The sequence below is a fragment of the Aquarana catesbeiana genome, linkage group LG13 (genome assembly GCF_042186555.1).
Source record: "Aquarana catesbeiana isolate 2022-GZ linkage group LG13, ASM4218655v1, whole genome shotgun sequence".
In the NCBI taxonomy this organism is placed as follows: Eukaryota; Metazoa; Chordata; class Amphibia; order Anura; family Ranidae; genus Aquarana; species Aquarana catesbeiana.
The window spans coordinates 87,590,371-87,610,535 of NC_133336.1; the positions used below are offsets into that span (position 1 = coordinate 87,590,371).

The 20,165-nt window shown below is 45.2% G+C and overlaps 1 protein-coding gene across 2 annotated transcripts in view; it reads left to right on the plus strand.

The window, feature by feature from the left end:
* SPTB (spectrin beta, erythrocytic) overlaps positions 1-20,165 on the plus strand; it is a 233,340-nt gene that overhangs the window by 150,141 nt on the left and 63,034 nt on the right. For both annotated transcript variants that reach the window (XM_073609324.1, XM_073609325.1), the window contains 3 exons: positions 881-1,125; positions 14,126-14,264; positions 19,068-19,152. In XM_073609324.1, the coding sequence (XP_073465425.1) occupies positions 881-1,125; positions 14,126-14,264; positions 19,068-19,152 (469 nt within the window). The remainder of the gene's footprint in view (positions 1-880; positions 1,126-14,125; positions 14,265-19,067; positions 19,153-20,165) is intronic.

A 20,165-nucleotide genomic window follows, 5' to 3' on the forward strand; every position in this document is an offset into this window, starting at 1 on the left:
CATGATAGGACTAAGTCCGTTCTTAAGTTTGTTCGGTTTGAACGTGATGACGTAAATGGGACTAAAAAAGGAAGTTCAATAGCCAGTAGCCAATAGCTTCCCATGCGTCGTATTTGGTCCGTTGGTCCAGCACACAGATGAACAGATTTCCCAAATTTAGTCCGTCGGACAGATTTGAAACATGTTCTATTCCTAGGTCCGTCGGATTTTTATCCCGAAAAGCTATCGAACTAGCCGCCGGACTAATCCCGTCGGACCTAGTCCGTCGGAAAGTCCGCTCGTGTGTACGCGGCATTAGTCTGCAAAAGGCTTGAGACTGGGGCAGAGGTTCACCTCCCATAATAACAACCCTAAACATACAGCCAGAGATAAAATTGAATGGTTTAGATCAAAGCATATTTGTGTGTTAGAGTGGCCCAAAGTCCAGACCTAAATCCAATTGAGAATCTGTCGCAAGACCTGAAAATTGCTGTTCACAGACGCTTTTTCATCCAATCTAAAAGAGCTTGAGCTATTTTGCAAAGAAGAATGTGTAAAAATGTCACTCTGTAGATGTGCAAAGCTGGTAGAGACATATCCAAAAAAACTTGCAGCTGTAATTGCAGCAAAGGTGGTGCATGCCACACTTTACTCATATTTATTTGTAAAAATATTGAAAACCATTTATTATTTTTCTCCCGCTTCACAATTATGTGCCACTTTATGTTGGTCTATCACATAAAATCCCAATAACATACATTTACGTTTTTGGTTGTAACATGAGAAAATGTGGAAAATTTCAAGGGGTATGAATACTTTTTTAAGGCACTGTAAGTTGATAACTTAGCTGTCGTATGCTATCTAACAAAAACTGATGGATGGAAGCTTTAAATCATTGCAGGTTCAGGCATTCCAGGAGACTGCAGCACGTCTGTACTCTGCCTATGCAGGAGATCAGGCTAATGATATAGAGAAGATGGAGAGGGAGGTGACGGAAGCCTGGAAAGCGCTACTGGATGCCAGTGATGGTAGGCGAACAGAGTTGGTTAGCGCAGCCGAGAAGTTCCGCTTCTTCAGCATGGTTCGTGATTTGATGCTCTGGATGGAAAACATTATTAGACAAATCGAAACCCAAGAAAAGCCAAGGTAACTGTTCATATGAGCATGATCATAACGTACACAAATATTTGGCAATTCAGTATATGAAGATATTTTATACTTTAGTTCAATAAATTAAAATAAATGCATGGATAGTTAAAGTGGTTGTAAACCCTACATATACCCAGTGAAGGGACTATCCTCAGGTGATACACAGAGATGGAACAAATCCTCCTACATAAGTTGTAACTGTCTATCTGCAGTCTTCTCCTCTCTACATCCGTTCAAAGTTCTATATTTATAAGCTTGTCTGAGAATTCAGAAACCAGGGGGGTGGAGAGCAGAAGTTACACTCTGTAGAGCTAAGTGAGGAGAGCTTTGAGAGCTGATTGGATTGAAGAGACACACCCCCTTCACACAGCACACAGGAACAGAGTTGAGGCTGTCAATCTACTGGAAGTCCCCCTCTCTCATTATTTTTCTTTTGGTGTCAGGAAAAATTGTCAGAATTGGCTGATAGCAGAGGAACAAAGCAGCAGACATAAATTACACTTAGTGCTTTTAATTAAGACAAGTACACACTGTAGAAGGATACGCTTTCTTCATATTTCACGTCTGAGGTGTACAACCACTTTAAGTTTCTACAATATTTATCAATGACCCATTAGTGGGAACTTCATAGACACCTGTCTTCCTCCCTGCCTGCTCTTAGGGCTCTTAGGACCATGTCACACTGGCAATTTATTTGCAGCAGTCTTTGCAAAGTCAATTTCTTGCTAAGGATATAGTTATTTGAAATAGTTAACGCAGCTCAGCTATTGAGTTTCATTAGCGATTTGTGTCATCAAAAAGATCACCAGCAACAATTGCACTACATTCACCTCTATAGCTTAGCTACCACTAATTGCAGGAGAGCAATTTGTAGCACAGCACACCAGCCTAATGATGTAGCACTAGTTTAACCTACAGCGTGCAATCACTTCCCACGTTTGCCTGCAAAAGCCCTGCAATAACGTGTAATTCATGTGGTTGCTGCTCAGTGATACAGGCTTTTCAGGTTTAAAACCAGTGGTGGCATGTGCTAAAATATTTTTTTTTGGAGGGGGGGTGGCAAACAAACCCCTCCATGTGAGGCAGGTGCAGGTCGACAGGCAGCTCTTCAGACATGCTCTGCTCTAATCCTGGCAGGCTGGCTGGCACAGTTCCCTTCCCTCATGCCACACTAGAGAAGATGGAGGGAGGAGGTGGGTGGAGCCAAAATTTACCAGGTGTGGAGGAGGAAGAAGTTACATCCTCCTCCGCTCTGAATGGTGGGGCCTCGCTCTCCTCGGATGTGATGTCACTGGTTGCTAGACGCCAGGCAGCAAGCAATAGCAACCAGTGCCGTTGCTGCTGTTTCTGAATGTGAGACTTGGAGTAAGTAAGATTTTCGGGGGGGGGGGAGCAATTGCCCCGTTGTCCCCCCCACACCGGATCCGCCCCTACCTGAGTGGTGGATGAATCCATTTGTTTTTGTTTTTTTTGTCCAGTCCTCTGGCTAGTCAAAGAATGTGAGTAGTGTATGGCCAGCTTTAGACCTCTAAAAGATTAAAGCGGGGGTTCACCCACACCGCCAAAAAAAAAAAAATATTAAAAGCCAGCAGCTACAAATACTGCAGCTGCTGACTTTTAATACATGGCCACTTACCTGTCCCGGGGTCCAGCGATGTCGGCAGGGGACGCCGAGAGCCGCTCGGTTCTCGGCAACTGCCGCCGCCATCCTAGGTGAGGGAATCAGGAAGTGAAGCGTTGCGGCTTCACTTCCCGGTTCCCTACTGCGCATGCGCGAGTCGCGCTGCGCGTCCCTAGTGGTCCCCGCTCTCTCCTGGGAGCTGTGTGTTCCCAGCAGACAGCGCGGTCGGGACGGGAAGAGGCATAGACTCCCATGGGAGTCTATGCCGGAAGTGGGTGCAAATACCTGTCTTAGACAGGTATCTGCACCCCCTCCCCCCTGAAAGGTGCCAAATGTGACACCGGAGGGGGGGAGGGTTCCGAAAAGCGGAAGTTCCATTTTTGGTGGAACTCCGCTTTAATTCTGACTGGTTATAATGGGTAACTTAAACCTGCATCTTGCTCTTGGCGTTATAAAATAAACTTAAATATCTGTAAGGGAAGGGGGGATGCAGTGTTACTGTTACAGATATATTATTATTTGATACTTTTTTGGGGGGCGTGAAAGGCATGTAACTTATGGCATTTCATACATACTATCTTTCCAGACTGGAAAATATGGGTGTTCCATTTTTTTTCCCCCCGATTACAGTTAATAATTGTTATGTGTGACCCTTTGGAACAGTTAGGGACTACATATAAATATCCTTATTCTACCAGGACTGGTCTATACTCACTACTTGTGTACAGTCAGGTCCATAAATATTGGGACATCTACACAATTCTAATCTTTTTGGCTCTATACACCACCACAATGGATTTGAAATGAAACAAACAAGATGTGCTTTAACTGCAGACTTTCGGCTTTAATTTTAGGGTATTTACATTTAAATCAGATGAACGGTGTAGGAATTACAACAGTTTGTATATGTGCCTCCCACTTTTTAAGGGACCAAAAGTAATGGGACAATTGGCTGCTCAGCTGTTCCATGGCCAGGTGTGTGTTATTTCCTCATTATCCCATTTATAAGGAGCAGATAAAAGGTCCAGAGTTAATTTCAAGTGTGCTATTTGCATTTGGAATCTGTTGCTTTCAACTCTCAATATGAGATCCAAAGAGCTGTCACTATCAGTGAAGCAAGCCATCATTAGGCTGAAAAAACAAAACAAACTCATCAGAGAGATAGCAAAAACTTCAGGTGTGTCCAAATCAACTGCTTTGAACATCCTTAAAATGAAAGAACGCACCGGTGAGCTCAGCAACACCAAAAGACCCAGAAGACCACAGAAAACAACTTAGGTGAATGACCAAAGAATTCTTTCCCTGGTGAAGAAAACACACTTCACAACAGTTGGCCAGATCAAGAACACTCTCCAGGAGGTAGGTGTATGTGTGTCAAAGTCAACAATCAAGAGAAGACTTCACCAGAGTGAATACAGAGGGTTCACCACAAGATGTAAACCATTGGTGAGCCTCAAAAACAGGAAGGCCAGATTAGAGTTTACCAAACAACATCTAAAAAAGCCTTCTCAGCCTTCTCTGGAAAAACATCCTATGGACAGATGAGACCAAGATCAACTTGTACCAGAGTCTGGGAAGAGAAGAGTATGGAGAAGGAAAGAAACTGCTCATGATCCAAAGCATACCACCTCATCAGTGAAGCATGGTGGTGGTAGTGTCTAGGGATGAGCTTCGAGTTCGAGTCGAACTCATGTTCGACTCGAACATTGGCTGTTCGCAAGTTCGCCGAACAGCGAACAATTTGGGGTGTTTGCGGCAAATTCGAATGCCGCGGAACACCCTTTAAAAGTCTATGGGAGAAATCAAAAGTGCTAATTTTAAAGGCTTATATGCAAGTTATTGTCATAAAAAGTGTTTGGGGACCTGGGTCCTGCCCCAGGGGACATGGATCAATGCAAAAAAAAGTTTTAAAAACGGCCGTTTTTTCAGGAGCAGTGATTTTAATAATGCTTAAAGTCAAACAATAAAACTGTAATATCCCTTTAAATTTCGTAGCTGGGGGGTGTCTATAGTATGCCTGTAAAGGGGCGCATGTTTCCCGTGTTTAGAACAGTCTGACAGCAAAATGACATTTCGAAGGAAAAAACCCATTTAAACCTACTCGCGGCTATTGCATTGCCGACAATACACATAGAAGTTCATTGATAAAAACGGCATGGGAATTCCCCACAGGGGAACCCCGAACCAAAATTAAAAAAAAAAAATGACGTGGGAGACCCCCTAAATTCCATACCAGGCCCTTCAGGTCTGGTATGGATATTAAGGGGAACCCCGGCCAAAATTTAAAAAAAAAATGACGTGGGGTTCCCCCTAAATTCCATACCAGACCCTTCAGGTCTGGTATGGATTTTAAGGGGAACCCCGCGCCAAAAAAAAAAAAAAACTGCGTGGGGTCCCCCCAAAAATCCATACCAGACCCTTATCCGAGCACGCAACCTGGCAGGCCGCAGGAAAAGAGGGGGGGACGAGAGTGCGTCCCCCCCTCCTGAACCGTACCAGGCCACATGCCCTCAACATTGGGAGGGTGCTTTGGGGTAGCCCCCCAAAACACCTTGTCCCCATGTTGATGAGGACAAGGGCCTCATCCCCACAACCCTGGCCGGTGGTTGTAGGGGTCTGCGGGCGGGGGGGCTTATCGGAATCTGGAAGCCCCCTTTAACAAGGGGACCCCCAGATTCCGCCCCCCCCCCTGTGTGAAATGGTAAGGGGGTACTTACCCCTACCATTTCACTAAAAAACTGTCAAAAATGTTAAAAAGACAAGAGACAGTTTTTGACAATTCCTTTATTTAAATGCTTCTTCTTTCTTCTATCTTCCTTCATCTTCTTCTTCTTCTGGTTCTTCTGGTTCTTCCTCCGGCGTTCTCGTCCAGCATCTCCTCCGCGGCGTCTTCTATCTTCTTCTCCTCGGGCCGCTCCGCATCCATGGCATGGGGGGAGGCTCCCGCTCTTTTCTTCATCTTCATCTTCTTCTCTTCTTCCTTCTTCTCTTCTTCTCTTTTTCTCTTCTTCATTTTCTTCTCCGGGCCGCTCCGCATCCATGCTGGCATGGAGGGAGGCTCCCGCTGTGTGACGGCGTCTCCTCGTCTGACGCACAGGACATGACGGGACTTCCCTGTAGCATTCCCCGTGACGTCACAGGGAAGTCCCGTCAAGTCACCGTGCGTCAGAGGGGGCGGGGTCACCGGGTGGCCCCGCCCCCGTTATTCAAGAACCGTCAGACGAGGAGACGCCGTCACACAGCGGGAGCCTCCCTCCATGCCAGCATGGGTGCGGAGCGGCCCGGAGAAGAAAATGAAGAAGAGAAGAAAAGAAGAAGAGATGAAGATGAAGAGAAGAGCGGGAGCCTCCCCCCATGCCATGGGTGCGGAGCGGCCCGAGGAGAAGAAGATAGAAGACGCCGCGGAGGAGATGCTGGACGAGAACGCCGGAGGAAGAACCAGAAGAGCCAGAAGAACCAGAAGAAGAAGATGAAGGAAGAGAGAAGAAAGAAGAAGCATTTAAATAAAGGAATTGTCAAAAACTGTCTCTTGTCATTTTTAACATTTTTGACAGTTTTTTAGTGAAATGGTAGGGGTAAGTACCCCCTTACCATTTCACACAGGGGGGGCCCAGGATCTGGGGGTCCCCTTGTTAAAGGAGGCTTCCGGATTCCGATAAGCCCCCCGCCTGCAGACCCCCACAATCACCGGCCAGGGTTGTGGGGATGAGGCCCTTGTCCTCATCAACATGGGGACAAGGTGTTTTGGGGGGCTACCCCAAAGCACCCTCCCAATGTTGAGGGCATGTGGCCTGGTACGGTTCAGGAGGGGGGGGGCGCACTCTCGTCCCCCCCTCTTTTCCTGCGGCCTGCCAGGTTGCGTGCTCGGATAAGGGTCTGGTATGGAATTTAGGGGGAACCCCACGTCATTTTTTTTTTTTTTTGGCCGGGGTTCCCCTTAATATCCATACCAGACCTGAAGGGCCTGGTATGAAATTTAGGGGGACTCCCACGTCATTTTATTTTTTAAATTTTGGTTCGGGGGTTCCCCTGTGGGGAATTCCCATGCCGTTTTTATCAATGAACTTCTATGTGTATTGTCGGCAATGCAATAGCCGCGAGTAGTTTTAAATGGGTTTTTTCCTTCGAAATGTCATTTTGCTGTCAGACTGTTCTAAACACGGGAAACATGCGCCCCTTTAGAGGCATACTATAGACACCCCCCAGCTAGAAAATGTAAAGGGATATTACACTTTTATTGTTTGACTTTGAGCATTATTAAAATCACTGCTCCTGAAAAAACGGCAGTTTTTAAAACTTTTTTTTGCATTGATCCATGTCCCCTGGGGCAGGACCCAGGTCCCCAAACACTTTTTTTTTTTTTTTATTAATGAACAAGTTTATTTGTAATATTAATAGACATACAGAAGAAAGACCATACATGTAGACAGTATATAGGCATATTTTACACTTTGCATATTTCCTGAGTGGTTATGTAGTTTTATATACATGTACAAGCCTTTTGTGAGAGAATAAACTAGAGAAGAATAAAAAAAAAAAAATATATTAATAAAAACTAATAACTCTGGCACTTTGTATAATGGCACTTGAGATTTGCTGGTAAGGCACATATAGTCTCCGATTTTCCGACCCATGGTATGATAACCTAGCCTTGCAGAACCAGGACAGCTCCACGTAACACTTCCACCGCCCCACACCCACCTATGCATCACATGTGTTGGTATTGTTAAGCCATGTATTCCAAATCCTGTCGTATTTAGCCGGACATCCCCTGTGTTTGTATATAACCTTTTTGTAAGGTAGGGACAGATTTACCATTTTGATCCATTCCTGAAAAGTAGGAGGGGAGGCCCTCATCCAGTGTTTTGCCACCAGTTTTCTAGCGCAAAATAGTGTTTCGTATAGAAAAGTAGCAGTGAATTTGTCTATGGTAACATCTGGGAGCAACCCCAACACACACAACCTTGGATCCACCTGAACTGGGGAACCCATTTCATCATGAAGAAATTTAATAATTTGATGCCAATAGGTTTGGATAACCGGACAATCCCATATAAGGTGGAAAAAAGAGCTTGACGGACTCATACATCTTGGACAATGAGTGTCTTGGGTTTGGGAGAATTTGGCTAGTCTAGCTGGCGTGAGATAGGACTTGTGAATTATGTACAACTGCGTCATACGTTCTGGAAGACTGGGGGAGGTTTTTTTAACATTTTCTAGAATCTCGTCCCAGTCGTCTTCTTCCACTGGGCCTATATCCTCTTCCCATCTAACCTTTGCTGTATTAATTATGCCCGCAACCGAGCGCGCCCGCAGGGCTGAGTACAGGGTTGATATCAGTTTGGTTGGATCTGCGCCCGTTATAACATCCACCAAAGGCAGCACTTGTGGGTTTGGGAAGCCCGTAGCAAATTGTGCCTGTAGGGCATGTGTGAGTTGTCTGTAGTTAAATAGCATATGTGTGGGCAATTGGAACTCATCTCTCAGAGAATTAAAATCTCTTATTCCCATTGGGGTGATTACTTGATGAAGGAAGATTATGCCTTTCATAGCCCATTTAACTGCCCCGGGAATCGAAAGTAGTTCTCTTAATTGTGGGTTGTGCCACAGGGGGGTATGCGAGTGAAAAAAGTCTGTATCGGTCAGTTTTAAGGCTATCTCCCATACTCGTCTATGTTGTTTCAATAGGGGTCCCCGGCCAGCCGTTCCCCTTCGACCTGAGCTACCTCTAAACAATACCTGTAAGGGGGTATGGGTATCTTTATTGGGTTTATTGCAAACCAGAGTCTGGTATTTAACGCTATCTGTGTTGTGAATGTGATAAAAATGAGACAGTTGTGCGGCTATATAGTATGAATGAAAGTCGGGTAGGGCTGTTCCTCCTGATGTGGTGGGGTTTTTAAGGGTGTTCCATGCCAGCTTGTGTCTACCCGAGCCCCAGATGAATGAGTTAATAAGCTTGTCAATTGTTTTAAAGATTTTAAGAGGGATCAATATTGGTGAGTTCCAGAAAACATATAGAAACTTTGGCATTATGATCATTTTGATAAGGTTGACCCTACCCATGATCCCCAGTGGGAGCCGTGCCCATACCTGCATGTGTGATTTAAGGTAGGAGAAAAGAGGTTCTACATTGTTGTCTAAAAATTCCATGGGGTCCCTAGTTATTTTAATTCCCAGATATTGAATGCATGCCACCCTCTGCAAAGGAAGATTCGCTGATAGTTTATTGGGCGGTGAAATATCTAGAGGAAGGATTTGTGACTTTGCCCAATTCATACGTAGTCCCGAGTGTTTTCCGAAGTTTTCAATTGTGGTGAGAGCAGACTGTAGTGATAAGCCAGAGTCTTCTAGATATAAGAGCATGTCGTCAGCGTATAAACTGACCTTTTCGGTCAGGTTTTCAATTCTAAGGCCCTGTATCTCTGGGTTGTTCCTGAGGGATATGGCGAGTGGCTCCACCGCCAAGGCATAAAGGAGCGGGGAAAGTGGGCAGCCTTGTCTAGTCCCTCTTTCAAGGGGGAATGGGTCAGACGTTCTCCCGTTCACCGACACCCTGGCTTCAGGCAGATAGTAAAGTAGCTTAACCCACTTTATGAAATTGGGTCCAAACCCAAACCCCCTCAAACACTCCCAAAGGTATCCCCATTCCACAGAATCGAACGCCTTGGCGGCGTCCAATGCTACCACCACCCTGCCACCCGACTCCTCGTGTACCGCCGAGACATTCATATGTAAGCGGCATAAATTCATAGCCGTGTTTTTTCCCGGCATGAAGCCCGTCTGATCCGGATGAATTAGGGATAAAATGATTTGGTTTAGGCGCATCGCAAGTACTTTGGCCAAGATCTTAATATCGGCCTGAAGTAAGGAGATTGGGCGGTAGGATTCGGGATACAGTGGGTCCTTACCCGGCTTGGGAAGCACTATAATCACCGCTTGTCTAAGTGAGAGGGGAAGGGACTCAGACTCAAAAATATGGTTGTACAACCTTAGTAGCTCGGGCACCAGCACGTCCGAGTAGGCTGCGTAGAAATCCAACGGCAGGCCGTCCATCCCGGGGGCCTTAGCAGGCGCCAGGGAAGCCACCGCCGCCGAGATCTCGTCCACAGTAAGCGGGGCCTCAAGGGCCTCCAATTGTGATTCCGATATTTGGGGAAAGGGAATGTCCCGCAAGAACACCCCAGTTTCCTCTGCGGTGACCTGCACCTTAGATGAGTACAGGTCTGCATAGTACGCCCTAAAAGTGTCTGCCACCCCGATGGGGTCCGTTTGCAACACATCACCCATGCCCCTCAGGGAGACAACCACCGGAGGCCTGGTGTCTTGTTTAGCCAAGTACGCCAATAGTTTACCCGCCCTTTCGCCTTGTTCAAAAACTTTTTGTTTCGTGAAAAATAGTTTTTGTTTGGCCTTTTCAAAATGCAGTTGATCTAACATTCGGGTATACAGTTTAAGTGCTGAGGCTTTGTCCGGTGTGGGGTCTGTGTTAAATTCATGTGTAATCTTGTCTAGTTTCTCGGTTGCCTCGTGGAGCACTGTGCTCGAGGTGGTTTTAAGTCTATTTATACGGGCTGTTAGTAGGGCCCTAACGTGCAGTTTGAATGATTCCCAGACCGTGCCCACGGGTGCAGTGTGATTGTTAGTGTTAAAGAAATGGTGCCATTCTCCCGGTATGTCTTCCTGATCCTCCAAAGTCGCCAGCCAAAAGGGATGGAGGCGCCACAGCCTAGGTCCCGGTGGCGGGGATAGTGATAGGGAGGCCCAACATGGGGCATGATCGGAAAGGGATCTTGTATGGTAGCCTGAGTCTGTCAACTGGGGGAGTAGAGTGTCCGAAATGAGTATCATGTCTATTCGTGACATGGAGGAGTGTGATGCAGAAAAACAGGAGAATACTCTATCACCCGGGTGTTGATGTCTCCATGTGTCCGTGAGAGAAAACTCTGTCAATGTGCGTCCTAATCTGGTAATGGTAGAGGGTTGGATATCTCGATTTATCTGTAGTCTATCGGCGGATGAGTCCAGTATCATGTTGAAATCCCCTAGCCAAATGGTTGGCAATAAGGGGTGTTGAGTCATGTATAGAAGTCCTTCGTTAATCAAGGTGGAAGTGTATGGTGGGGGTATGTAGAACGCCAGAATGAGGTATTGTGTGCCTGATATGGTGCAGTGCAGGAAAATGAATCTGCCCTGGGGGTCAGTCTTTACTGATATACAGCTGAATGGAACAAACTTGGCTATTAGTATTGAGACCCCTCGTGAGTATGGGGTGTGGGTGGCATGGTATGACCATCCTATCCAGGGACGTTTTAAGGCGCTCTGAAGGTGTCCAGTGACATGCGTCTCAGTAAGGACCGTAATGTCGGCGCGATATGATTTAAGGCATCCAAAAATCGCGGATCGTTTGATCTTATCTCTGATACCTCTAACGTTCCAAGTTAGGAACTTTACACTAGTCATGTTTGGATTGTTTGTGAGTATCGAGACGCATGTCAATGGGGTGTGCTCGGGTCCCTAATGTCCTCCGCTCAGAAGGCTCCCAACCATGCATTCTTATACTGTGCCATTTAGGGTATCTATCAGTGCTTACTGTTGTGCCATCTATCCATAACCATAATTGTAACAAATAACAATTCCCCTCCCCCCTCCCTGCCCTCCACCTCCCAAACTTGGTTGGGGCATAAATCCCAAAACCTGTGCGGTCGTGCGAGGACGACAGTCCACTCATATAGACAGACGTACCACGCACGATCCTAACCTCCGTCCACTGGGGGCGTATCATCGCCCAATATAGCAAAGCACACGCCACCAGTGAGGGCGAACAAACGCTGGTATAAAGTTGGCAATGCAAAAAACAAACGGCATTGATTAGCAGTAATCGGTATATAGCCGACCACTCCGCCGTGATATATAGTAAACATTTATGACATTTCTATAAAATGGTAACTTAAAGAAAAAAAAAAAAAAAAAAAAAAAGGGTGTAACAGCACAGGGTACCATACTCCATATATCTTCTCCTCCCCCTCCTCCAGGGGTTGTTAGAGGCCTTTCTAGTAAGGGGGTTATTGTGTAGAAGTTCTGATTGCCGTTTTGAAGCATGTATCTGGAAGGAAAAAAGTTTTCGCTGGTGCAGATCAGTGGCTTGTAAAATTGATGTGTTCTGGGTAAGTCCTTTTGGACGAGCAATCTCTAAGTCGCTCATTTGTGTGGAGTAAGTCTTCCCATACTCATAGTGGGCACAGGGGTGACACAAGGGCCCTTTGTGAGTTTCGTATGAGTGTCAATGTTCACGGGGAGAGTAAGGTAAGGAAGGCAACTTACAGACGCCGGATCCGCGGAGCCAAAAGCCTAGCTGGTTGGGCGATTCCTTTCTGCCTCTCGGTGATCCAGCCAGGCCACTACTTGAGCCGGATCTTCGAAGAAGTGTGCGCGGTCTTCTCCAACCACCCGAAGGCGAGCAGGAAACAGCATTGCATATTTCAGGTTGTGGGCCCTTAGGCGTCGTTTAATTTCACCAAATCGAGCCCGCTGTTTTTGTACTTCTGCTGAAAAGTCCGGAAAGGCCATCACGTGACCCGATTGGAATGGTATATTCCCCTTGGTTCTTGCCATACGTAGAATGGTGTCTCGGTCCCTGAAATTCAGTAGTTTTGCTATAAACGTGCGCGGCGGTGCGCCTTCAGGGGGACGGCGAGCAGGCATACGGTGGGCACGTTCCACCACGAATGTAGTAGAAAAGGCCTCCCGGCCATATGTGTTGATGAGAAGCTTTTCCAAAAATGTGGCTGGGTCAGGGCCCTCCGCACCCTCCGGTAAGCCGATGAATCGTACATTGGATCTGCGGGCCCGGTTCTCGAGCTCGTCGTGTTTTTGAGCGAGTTGTTGGAGTTGACGCTGCATGTCCTCTTGGCTGTGCTGTAAGGGGTGAATTATGTCCTCCGCTCGGCTTATCCTGGCCTCCGTTTCTGTGACCCGTTCCCGGATCTTAGTCATGTCCTGGCGAATCAGTGAAATGTCCACCTTTACTTCTTCTATTTTGGAGGTCAGTGTAGCTTGGCACACTGAGATCGCCTCAAGGACTCTGTTAGTGTCTGCTGCCTCGTGTTCATCTTGCTGGGCTGCAGGAGGTGTTGCCGAGGCGCCATCTTGTCCCCCCAGGTCCCGGTCTACACGGCGGTACCTATCTAGGGAGGAGGATGCCGCGGTACTTTTTCTCGGAGGAGACATGTTAGACCAGGGGGTGGCTGGATTAGTTACCCTCGTTGTGGATCGGTTTGCCGATGAAAAATGTGCAGGAGATCGCTGTCAGGATATATCGCCGGCGGAGCTCTGCTCAGACGCGTCCGCTCACATTGCCGTCCAGGCCACGCCCCCTCCCCAAACACTTTTTATGACAATAACTTGCATATAAGCCTTTAAAATTAGCACTTTTGATTATTCATGTTCGTGTCCCATAGACTTTAACGGTGTTCGCGTGTTCGAACAAACTTTTTTCCTGTTCGCATGTTCTGGTGCGAACCGAACAGGGGGGTGTTCGGCTCATCCCTAGTAGTGTCATGGCGTGGGCATGTATGGCTGCCAATAGAACTGGTTCTCTTGTATTTATTGATGATGTGACTGCTGACAAAAGCAGCAGGATGTATTCTGAAGTGTTTCGGGCAATATTATCTGCTCATATTCAGCAAAATGCTTCAGAACTCATAGGACGCCGCTTCACAGTGCAGATGGACAATGAACTGAAGCATACTGCGAAAGCAACCAAAGAGTTTTTTAAGGGAAAGAAGTGGAATGTTATGCAATGGCCAAGTCAATCACCTGACCTGAATCCGATTGAGCATGCATTTCACTTGCTGAAGACAAAACTGAAGGGAAAATGCCCCAAGAACAAGCAGGAACTGAAGACAGTTGCAGTAGAGGCCTGTCAGAGCATCACCAGGGATGAAACCCAGCATCTGGTGATGTCTATGCGTTCCATACTTCAGGCTGTAATTGACTGCAAACGATTTGCAACCAAGTATTAAAAAATAAGAGTTTGATGGATGATTGTTAATCTATCCCATTACTTTTGGTGCCTTAAAAGTGGGAGGCACATATACAAACTGATGTAATTCCTACACTGTTCACCTGATTTGGATGTAAATACCCTAAAATTAAAGCTGAAAGTCTGCCGTTAAAGCACATCTTGTTCGTTTCATTTCAAATCTATTGTGGTGGTGTATAGAGCCAAAAAGATTAGAATTGTGTTGATGTCCCAATATTTATGGACCTGACTGTATATTCACTAATGTTTCAATGAAAACACATTTTCAGGAATCACAGGTTTTTAATGCCTGATTGATGTTATATTGATTATTCCCCCTTGATGTTTTACAGAGATGTGTCATCTGTGGAATTACTGATAAAATATCACCAGGATCTGAGGGCTGAAATAGAGGCCAGGAATACAAGTTATTCCAGCTGTGTTGACCTTGGAGAAACATTACTGGCTCGGAATCACCCAGCTTCAGAAGAGGTAAGAACAGGTTATTGGAAAAGTGCAAAATGCTAGAGTCAGTACCAAGCCTAGACAAACATGGGCATAGTTATCCACAGACTGGCAGTTGTCTTAAGCTACCTTTATACAGTGAGGGAAAAAAGTATTTGATCCCCTGCTGATTTTGTACGTTTGCCCACTGACAAAGAAATGATCAGTCTATAATTTAATGGTAAGTTTATTTTAATAATGAGAGACAGAATAATAACAAAAATATCCAGAAAAACACATTTCAAAAAAGTTATAAATTGATTTGCATTTTAATTAGTGAAAGTGAAATAGGTATTTGACCCCATTCACAAAACATGACTTAGTACTTGGTGGCAAAACCCTTCTTGGCAATCAGAGATCAGATGTTTCTTGTAGCTGGCCACCAGATTTGCACACATCTCAGGAGGGTTTTTGTCCCACTCCTCTTTGCAAATCCTCTTCAAGTCATTAAGATTTTGAGGCTGATTTTTTGTAACTCGAACCTTCAACTCCCTCCACATATTTTCTATGGGATTAAGGTCTGGTGACTGGCTAGGCCACTCCAGGACCTTAATGTGCTTCTTCTTGAGGTTCTCACCCAAGATATGATGGTACATGGCCCTGTCCATCGTCCTTTTGATGCAGTGAAGTTGTCCTGTCCCCTTAGCAGAAAAACACCCCCAAACTATAATGTGTCCACCTCCATGTTTGACGGTGGGGATGGTGTTCTTGGGGTCAAAGGGCAGCATTCTTCCTCCTCCAAACACAGCAAGTTGAGGTGATGCTAAAGAGCTTGATTTTGGTCTCATCTGACCACAATTTCATCCAGTTCTCATCTGAATCATTCAGATGTTCATTAGAAAATTTCAGACAGGCCTGTACATGTGCTTTCTTGAGCAGGGGGGCCTTGCGGGTGCTGCAGAATTTCAGTCCTTCACGGCGTAGTGTGTTACCATTTGTTTTCTTGGTGACTATGGTTCCTGCTGCCTTGAGATCATTGACAAGATTCTCTTGTGTAGTTCTGAGCTGATTCCTCACTGTACTCATGATCATTGAAACTCCACAAGGTGAGATCTTGCATGGAGCCCCAGACCGAGGGAGATTGACAGTTAATTTGGATTTCTTCCATTTGCGAATAATGGCAACTGTTGTCTCCCTCTCTCCAAGCTGCTTGGCGATGGTCTTGTAGACCATTTCAGCCTTGTGTAGGTCTACAATCTTGTTCCTGACATCCTTGGACAGTTCTTTGGTCTTGGCCGTGGTGGAGAGATTGGAATCTAATTGATTAATTGCTTCTGTGGATAGTTGTCTTTTATAGAAGTAACATGCTGAAATTAGGAGCACTCCCTTTAAGAGAGTGCTCCTAATCTCAGCTCGTTACCAGTATAGAAGACACCTGGGAGCCAGAAATCTTGCTGATTGATAGGGGATCAAATACTTATTTCAATCATTAAAATGCAAATCAAGTTATAACTTTTTTTAAATGCTTTTCTCTGAATATTTTTGTTGTTATTCTGTATCTCACTGTTAAAATAAATCTACCATTAAAATTATAGACTGATCATTTCTTTGTCAGTGGGCAAATGTCCAAATCAGCAGAGGATCAAATACTTTTTTCCCTCACTGTACATCATAATCTGCTTTAGATCTAATATTAAAACTACCGTATTTATCGGCGTATAACACGCGCCGGCGTATAACACGCACCCCAAGTTTAGGAGGGAATTTTAAGGAAAAAAACTTTTAGGAGGGAAGTTTAAGGAAAAAAAACTTACATTTAAATGCCCATCAATGCAGCCTCATCAGTGTTCATCTGCAGCCTTTCCCCAGTGTCCAGTGCAGCCTTGTCAGTGCAGCTTTGCCCCAGTGCAGCTTTGCCCCAGTGCAGCCTTGTCCCCAGTGCAGCCTTGGCCCCAGTGCAGCCTTGTCCCCAGTGCAGCTTTGCCCCAGTGCAGCCTTGTCAGTGCAGCTTTGCCCCAGTGCAGCCTTGTCAGTGCAGCCTTGTCAGTGCAGCTTTGCCCCAGTGCAGCCTTGTCCCCAGTGCAGCTTTTCCCCAGTGCAGCCTTGTCCCCAGTGCAGCCTTGTCCCCAGTGCAGCTTTGCCCCAGTGCAGCTTTTCCCCAGTGCAGCCTTGTCCCCAGTGCAGCCTTGTCCCCAGTGCAGCTTTGCCCCAGTTCAGCTTTGCCCCAGTGCAGCCTTGTCCCCAGTGGTCCGTGCAGCCTTGTCGCCGCCGACATACAAACGTTTAGTTTGTATTTTTAAACATGGCGCCGCGGAGTTCGGAGGGACTCGGGGGCGCTCGTTCAGCTGAACGAGCGCCGCCGAGGACATAGTGACTGGGCGGAGCCGAGATACACATATCCGAGGGTTCTCGGCTATTCTCGGCGCCGTTCACAGTCACGCCCAGTCCCTATGATTGACATAACAAAGGTCCAATGGCGGGACTGGGCGTGACTGTGAACGGCGCCGAGAAAAGCCGAGAACCCTCGGCTAAGTGTATCTCGGCTCCGCCCAGTCACTGTGTCCTCGGCGGCGCTCGTTCAGCTGAACGAGCGCCCCCGAGTCCCTCCGAACTCCGCGGCGCCATCTTTAAAAATACAAGCTATGTGAATGTCGGCGGCGATTCTGATATGAACACCATCTTGGCTCACCCAAATTACACTTGTTTAATATTCATTGGGCATCCTACTATATAGGAAAGTTCAATTTGGCCCGAGCCAAGTGATATAAATCATAAAATATGGCACCAAACGTGGCACCATGACAGCCATGCATTTCAATGGCACATTTTGAATAAGAAGCCAAGCTATTCCTATATGAAAACCATCTTGGCTCACCCAAATTCCACTGTGAAGTCTGTTTGCGCCCCGTAACATCACTGGGATGGTGGAACCTGGTTTTTACCCTTTACCCCTATGCCTGTAAGTGGTACATGCAGTTAAAGTCTTGTTCCTTTTCCTACATGCAAAATTGAAATGTTAGCGTCTGGCAAGCTAGTGAAATAATTTGCTATTATCGGCTATTACACAGCCACCTTATGAATACATGTACAACAGAGGTATGACACAAGTGTGCCAAGGTATGGTCAACAGTTTAAGTTTTTCCATCAATTAGGTTTATTGAGGTTGATATACTAAAAGGGTAAGGCATGTTCACTTTGGAAAGTGAATTTTTACTTTGCATGGAAATTTTCACTTTGCTTAGTGAATATGATAAAAAAAATTCACTTTGCAAAGAAAACTCATTCATAAGCAAGGAAATAAAAAAATAAAATAAAACAGTACTTTTGCCTGCACATGACTGAATGATGTCAACAGAGCTTCATCTCATTCACTAAGATCTTCGCAAATTCCCTTGTAAAGCGAACAGCCTATTTGCCTTCAAATCAATCCAAATATGTCTAAAAAAGACTAATTTAAAGTGGAGGGCCACCCTGGAAAAAAAAAATTCCACCAAAAATCCTAAAAAAATAAAAAAAAAAACATTTGGAAAAAAAAAATGTATACTTACCTAAACCCTTGTTGCTAGGCAGTCTTCCTAATCTGCCTCTTCCTATTCCGCGGTGTGTTCTTCTCCTCGATGAGCGGCCCCGTTGTCTTCTGGGAACTGTGTGTGTTCCCAGAACACCACGGGGCCATTCACAGATCGCCGCGCCGCTGCGTGCGCAGTAGGAAACTGGCAGTGAAGCCACAAGGCTCCACTGCCTATTTCCCTTACCTTGGATGGCGGTGCTGGGACCCGAGAGCCGAGGGACGGGTCGGCCTCGGGCGTCCGACATCGCGGGCACCCAGGACAGGTAAGTCTACTTATTTAAAGTCAGCAGCTACAATGTTTGTAGCTGCTGACTTTAAATTTTTTTTGTAGCTGGCCGGAATCCCGCTTTAAAGTGCATGTAAACCCAATTCATGAAATTTGAGCAGGGTACATACTGTATATCTGCAGTGTTTTCTTATTTCTCTTCAAAGCACTATGTCCTGTGGCCGTCTCCTGCTCCGTTCTTCTGTTATAAGCATTATAACTTCCAACAAGTTCTCCGTCAACTGAGATAAAAGAAGCCTGAGTTTTGTGTTGAGCAGGATGCTATAAATAGATTAGCAGAGTGCTGAACAATTCAAGGACCAGTTCTGAAAGTCTCTACCTATGAGGAGAGGGGGTGTGTGTCTTTCCTCCAATCAGCTGTCTTGGCTGTATGCCCAGACTTCACTGCAGTGCTGAACAGGAAGAGAAAATCTCCTAACATGATGTGAACTTTCTAAACAGTATATAAAGCTGAAGACAGCAGATATACATGTAAAAGGTATGTAGGGAGATCTCTGTATATCATCTGAGGCTGTTCACTTCACTGGGTATATGTGAGGATTTACATCCACTTTAAGGTAAAGAAAGGAGAAAGGAAAATGTATTTTATTTTATGCTTGCTTTTTGGCATTAAGGATGTCACTATATGTCCTTGTGACTAACCCTTCATTCACAGAAAGTATACAAAATATGGGTCTAAGCTTAGTAGGATATTTTTAGGTGATGCACATTAGACTGCCTACACATCTGGATTTGTCCGATTGCAAGCGATGAGACCATAACCTGCAAATTTAGCTTGGAAATGTCCCTAAACCCCTACCAACCACCCAGGACCTACTACAGAAGTTGAAATGTGTAACACAATGCAACATATAAACTTTAGCAAGCACAGGCATTACATTTTGTTTTTATAAGGTTTTTACGTTTTGGGATTGCAAATGTGTGACTATATGAAAATATTTAGCTTTTTGGTGCACAAAACACTTATAGTATTGCATTCCTCTTCTATTTTCAGATAAAAGAAAAACTTGAACAGCTAGCGGAAAGAAGAGCTGGAATGATGGATAGGTGGGAAAAGCGCTGGGACTGGTTACGAGTGTGTAAGTAACTGTAAACAGTGCCACCTAGTGGTTAGCTAGAGAATTTATTTAAGGAAAACCACCACACTATATTTAGCTGGTCATATATTATTTAGCTGGCCATATATTAATAGAATGTTGTTGTTTGAGAATATTTTCGACATTTGTTGTTTGCGACTGCAGTAACAAGAAAATGAAGGAGCAGGATGGAAAATTATTCTTAAACAAATTAATTTCTAACAGTGATTGTGGATTTCATTCAGTAAAGTCTGTTCATGTCAAAATAAGAGAATTTTCGCATGCATGTTTATACAAGTGTTAATTCAAAAATCTACCAATGTATGGCCAGCTTAAGATTTCTGGCTTCATTCACAGGAAAATGTTTTTTTAATTTTTGTTCATTTTTTTTAAACACAATAACTAATATAGTATAACACGGGAATTATCAGAGTTAGCAGAGGACAGACATTTAGACCAGCTCAAACAGTAATGGCAGGATTTTGCAGTTTTTTTTTTTTTTTTTTTGCAGTGGAAGAGCAAAAATTAAACTCTGTGAAAATCGGTTTATCTCTGTAACTATAGATAGTTTGTAGAGGGGGTGGGGTTCCAAAAACCATACTGCTTCTTCATTCAATAACTGATGGAAACATGTATTAATAGCATTGGACCCCCATTTGCGGGCGTTGGAGGTGTTTTGGTGTTTCTTCTGTCTGCTGGAATGATATTACCTCCACACACACCACCCCCATACTTGTCCCCACATTTCTTGTCTTTATTACTCACTTTGCTGTCCATTTTATTGGATTGGACTGCACTGGTAAAGTATTATGTGTCTCCACAATGACCTGTCTATTGTGACTGACTGTCTTCCTGTCTCCATTTATGATTCATACTATTGGCTGCCAACATTGTAAAAGCATTACAGCTTGTGCTACCTGTGGCTTGAGGTGGCATTCCTAAATTAATGTACCATGTACTCTTGGCCTTGGTTCTCTATGGTAGGGGCAAGTGCCCTCCCTCTGGATTCCCATGAT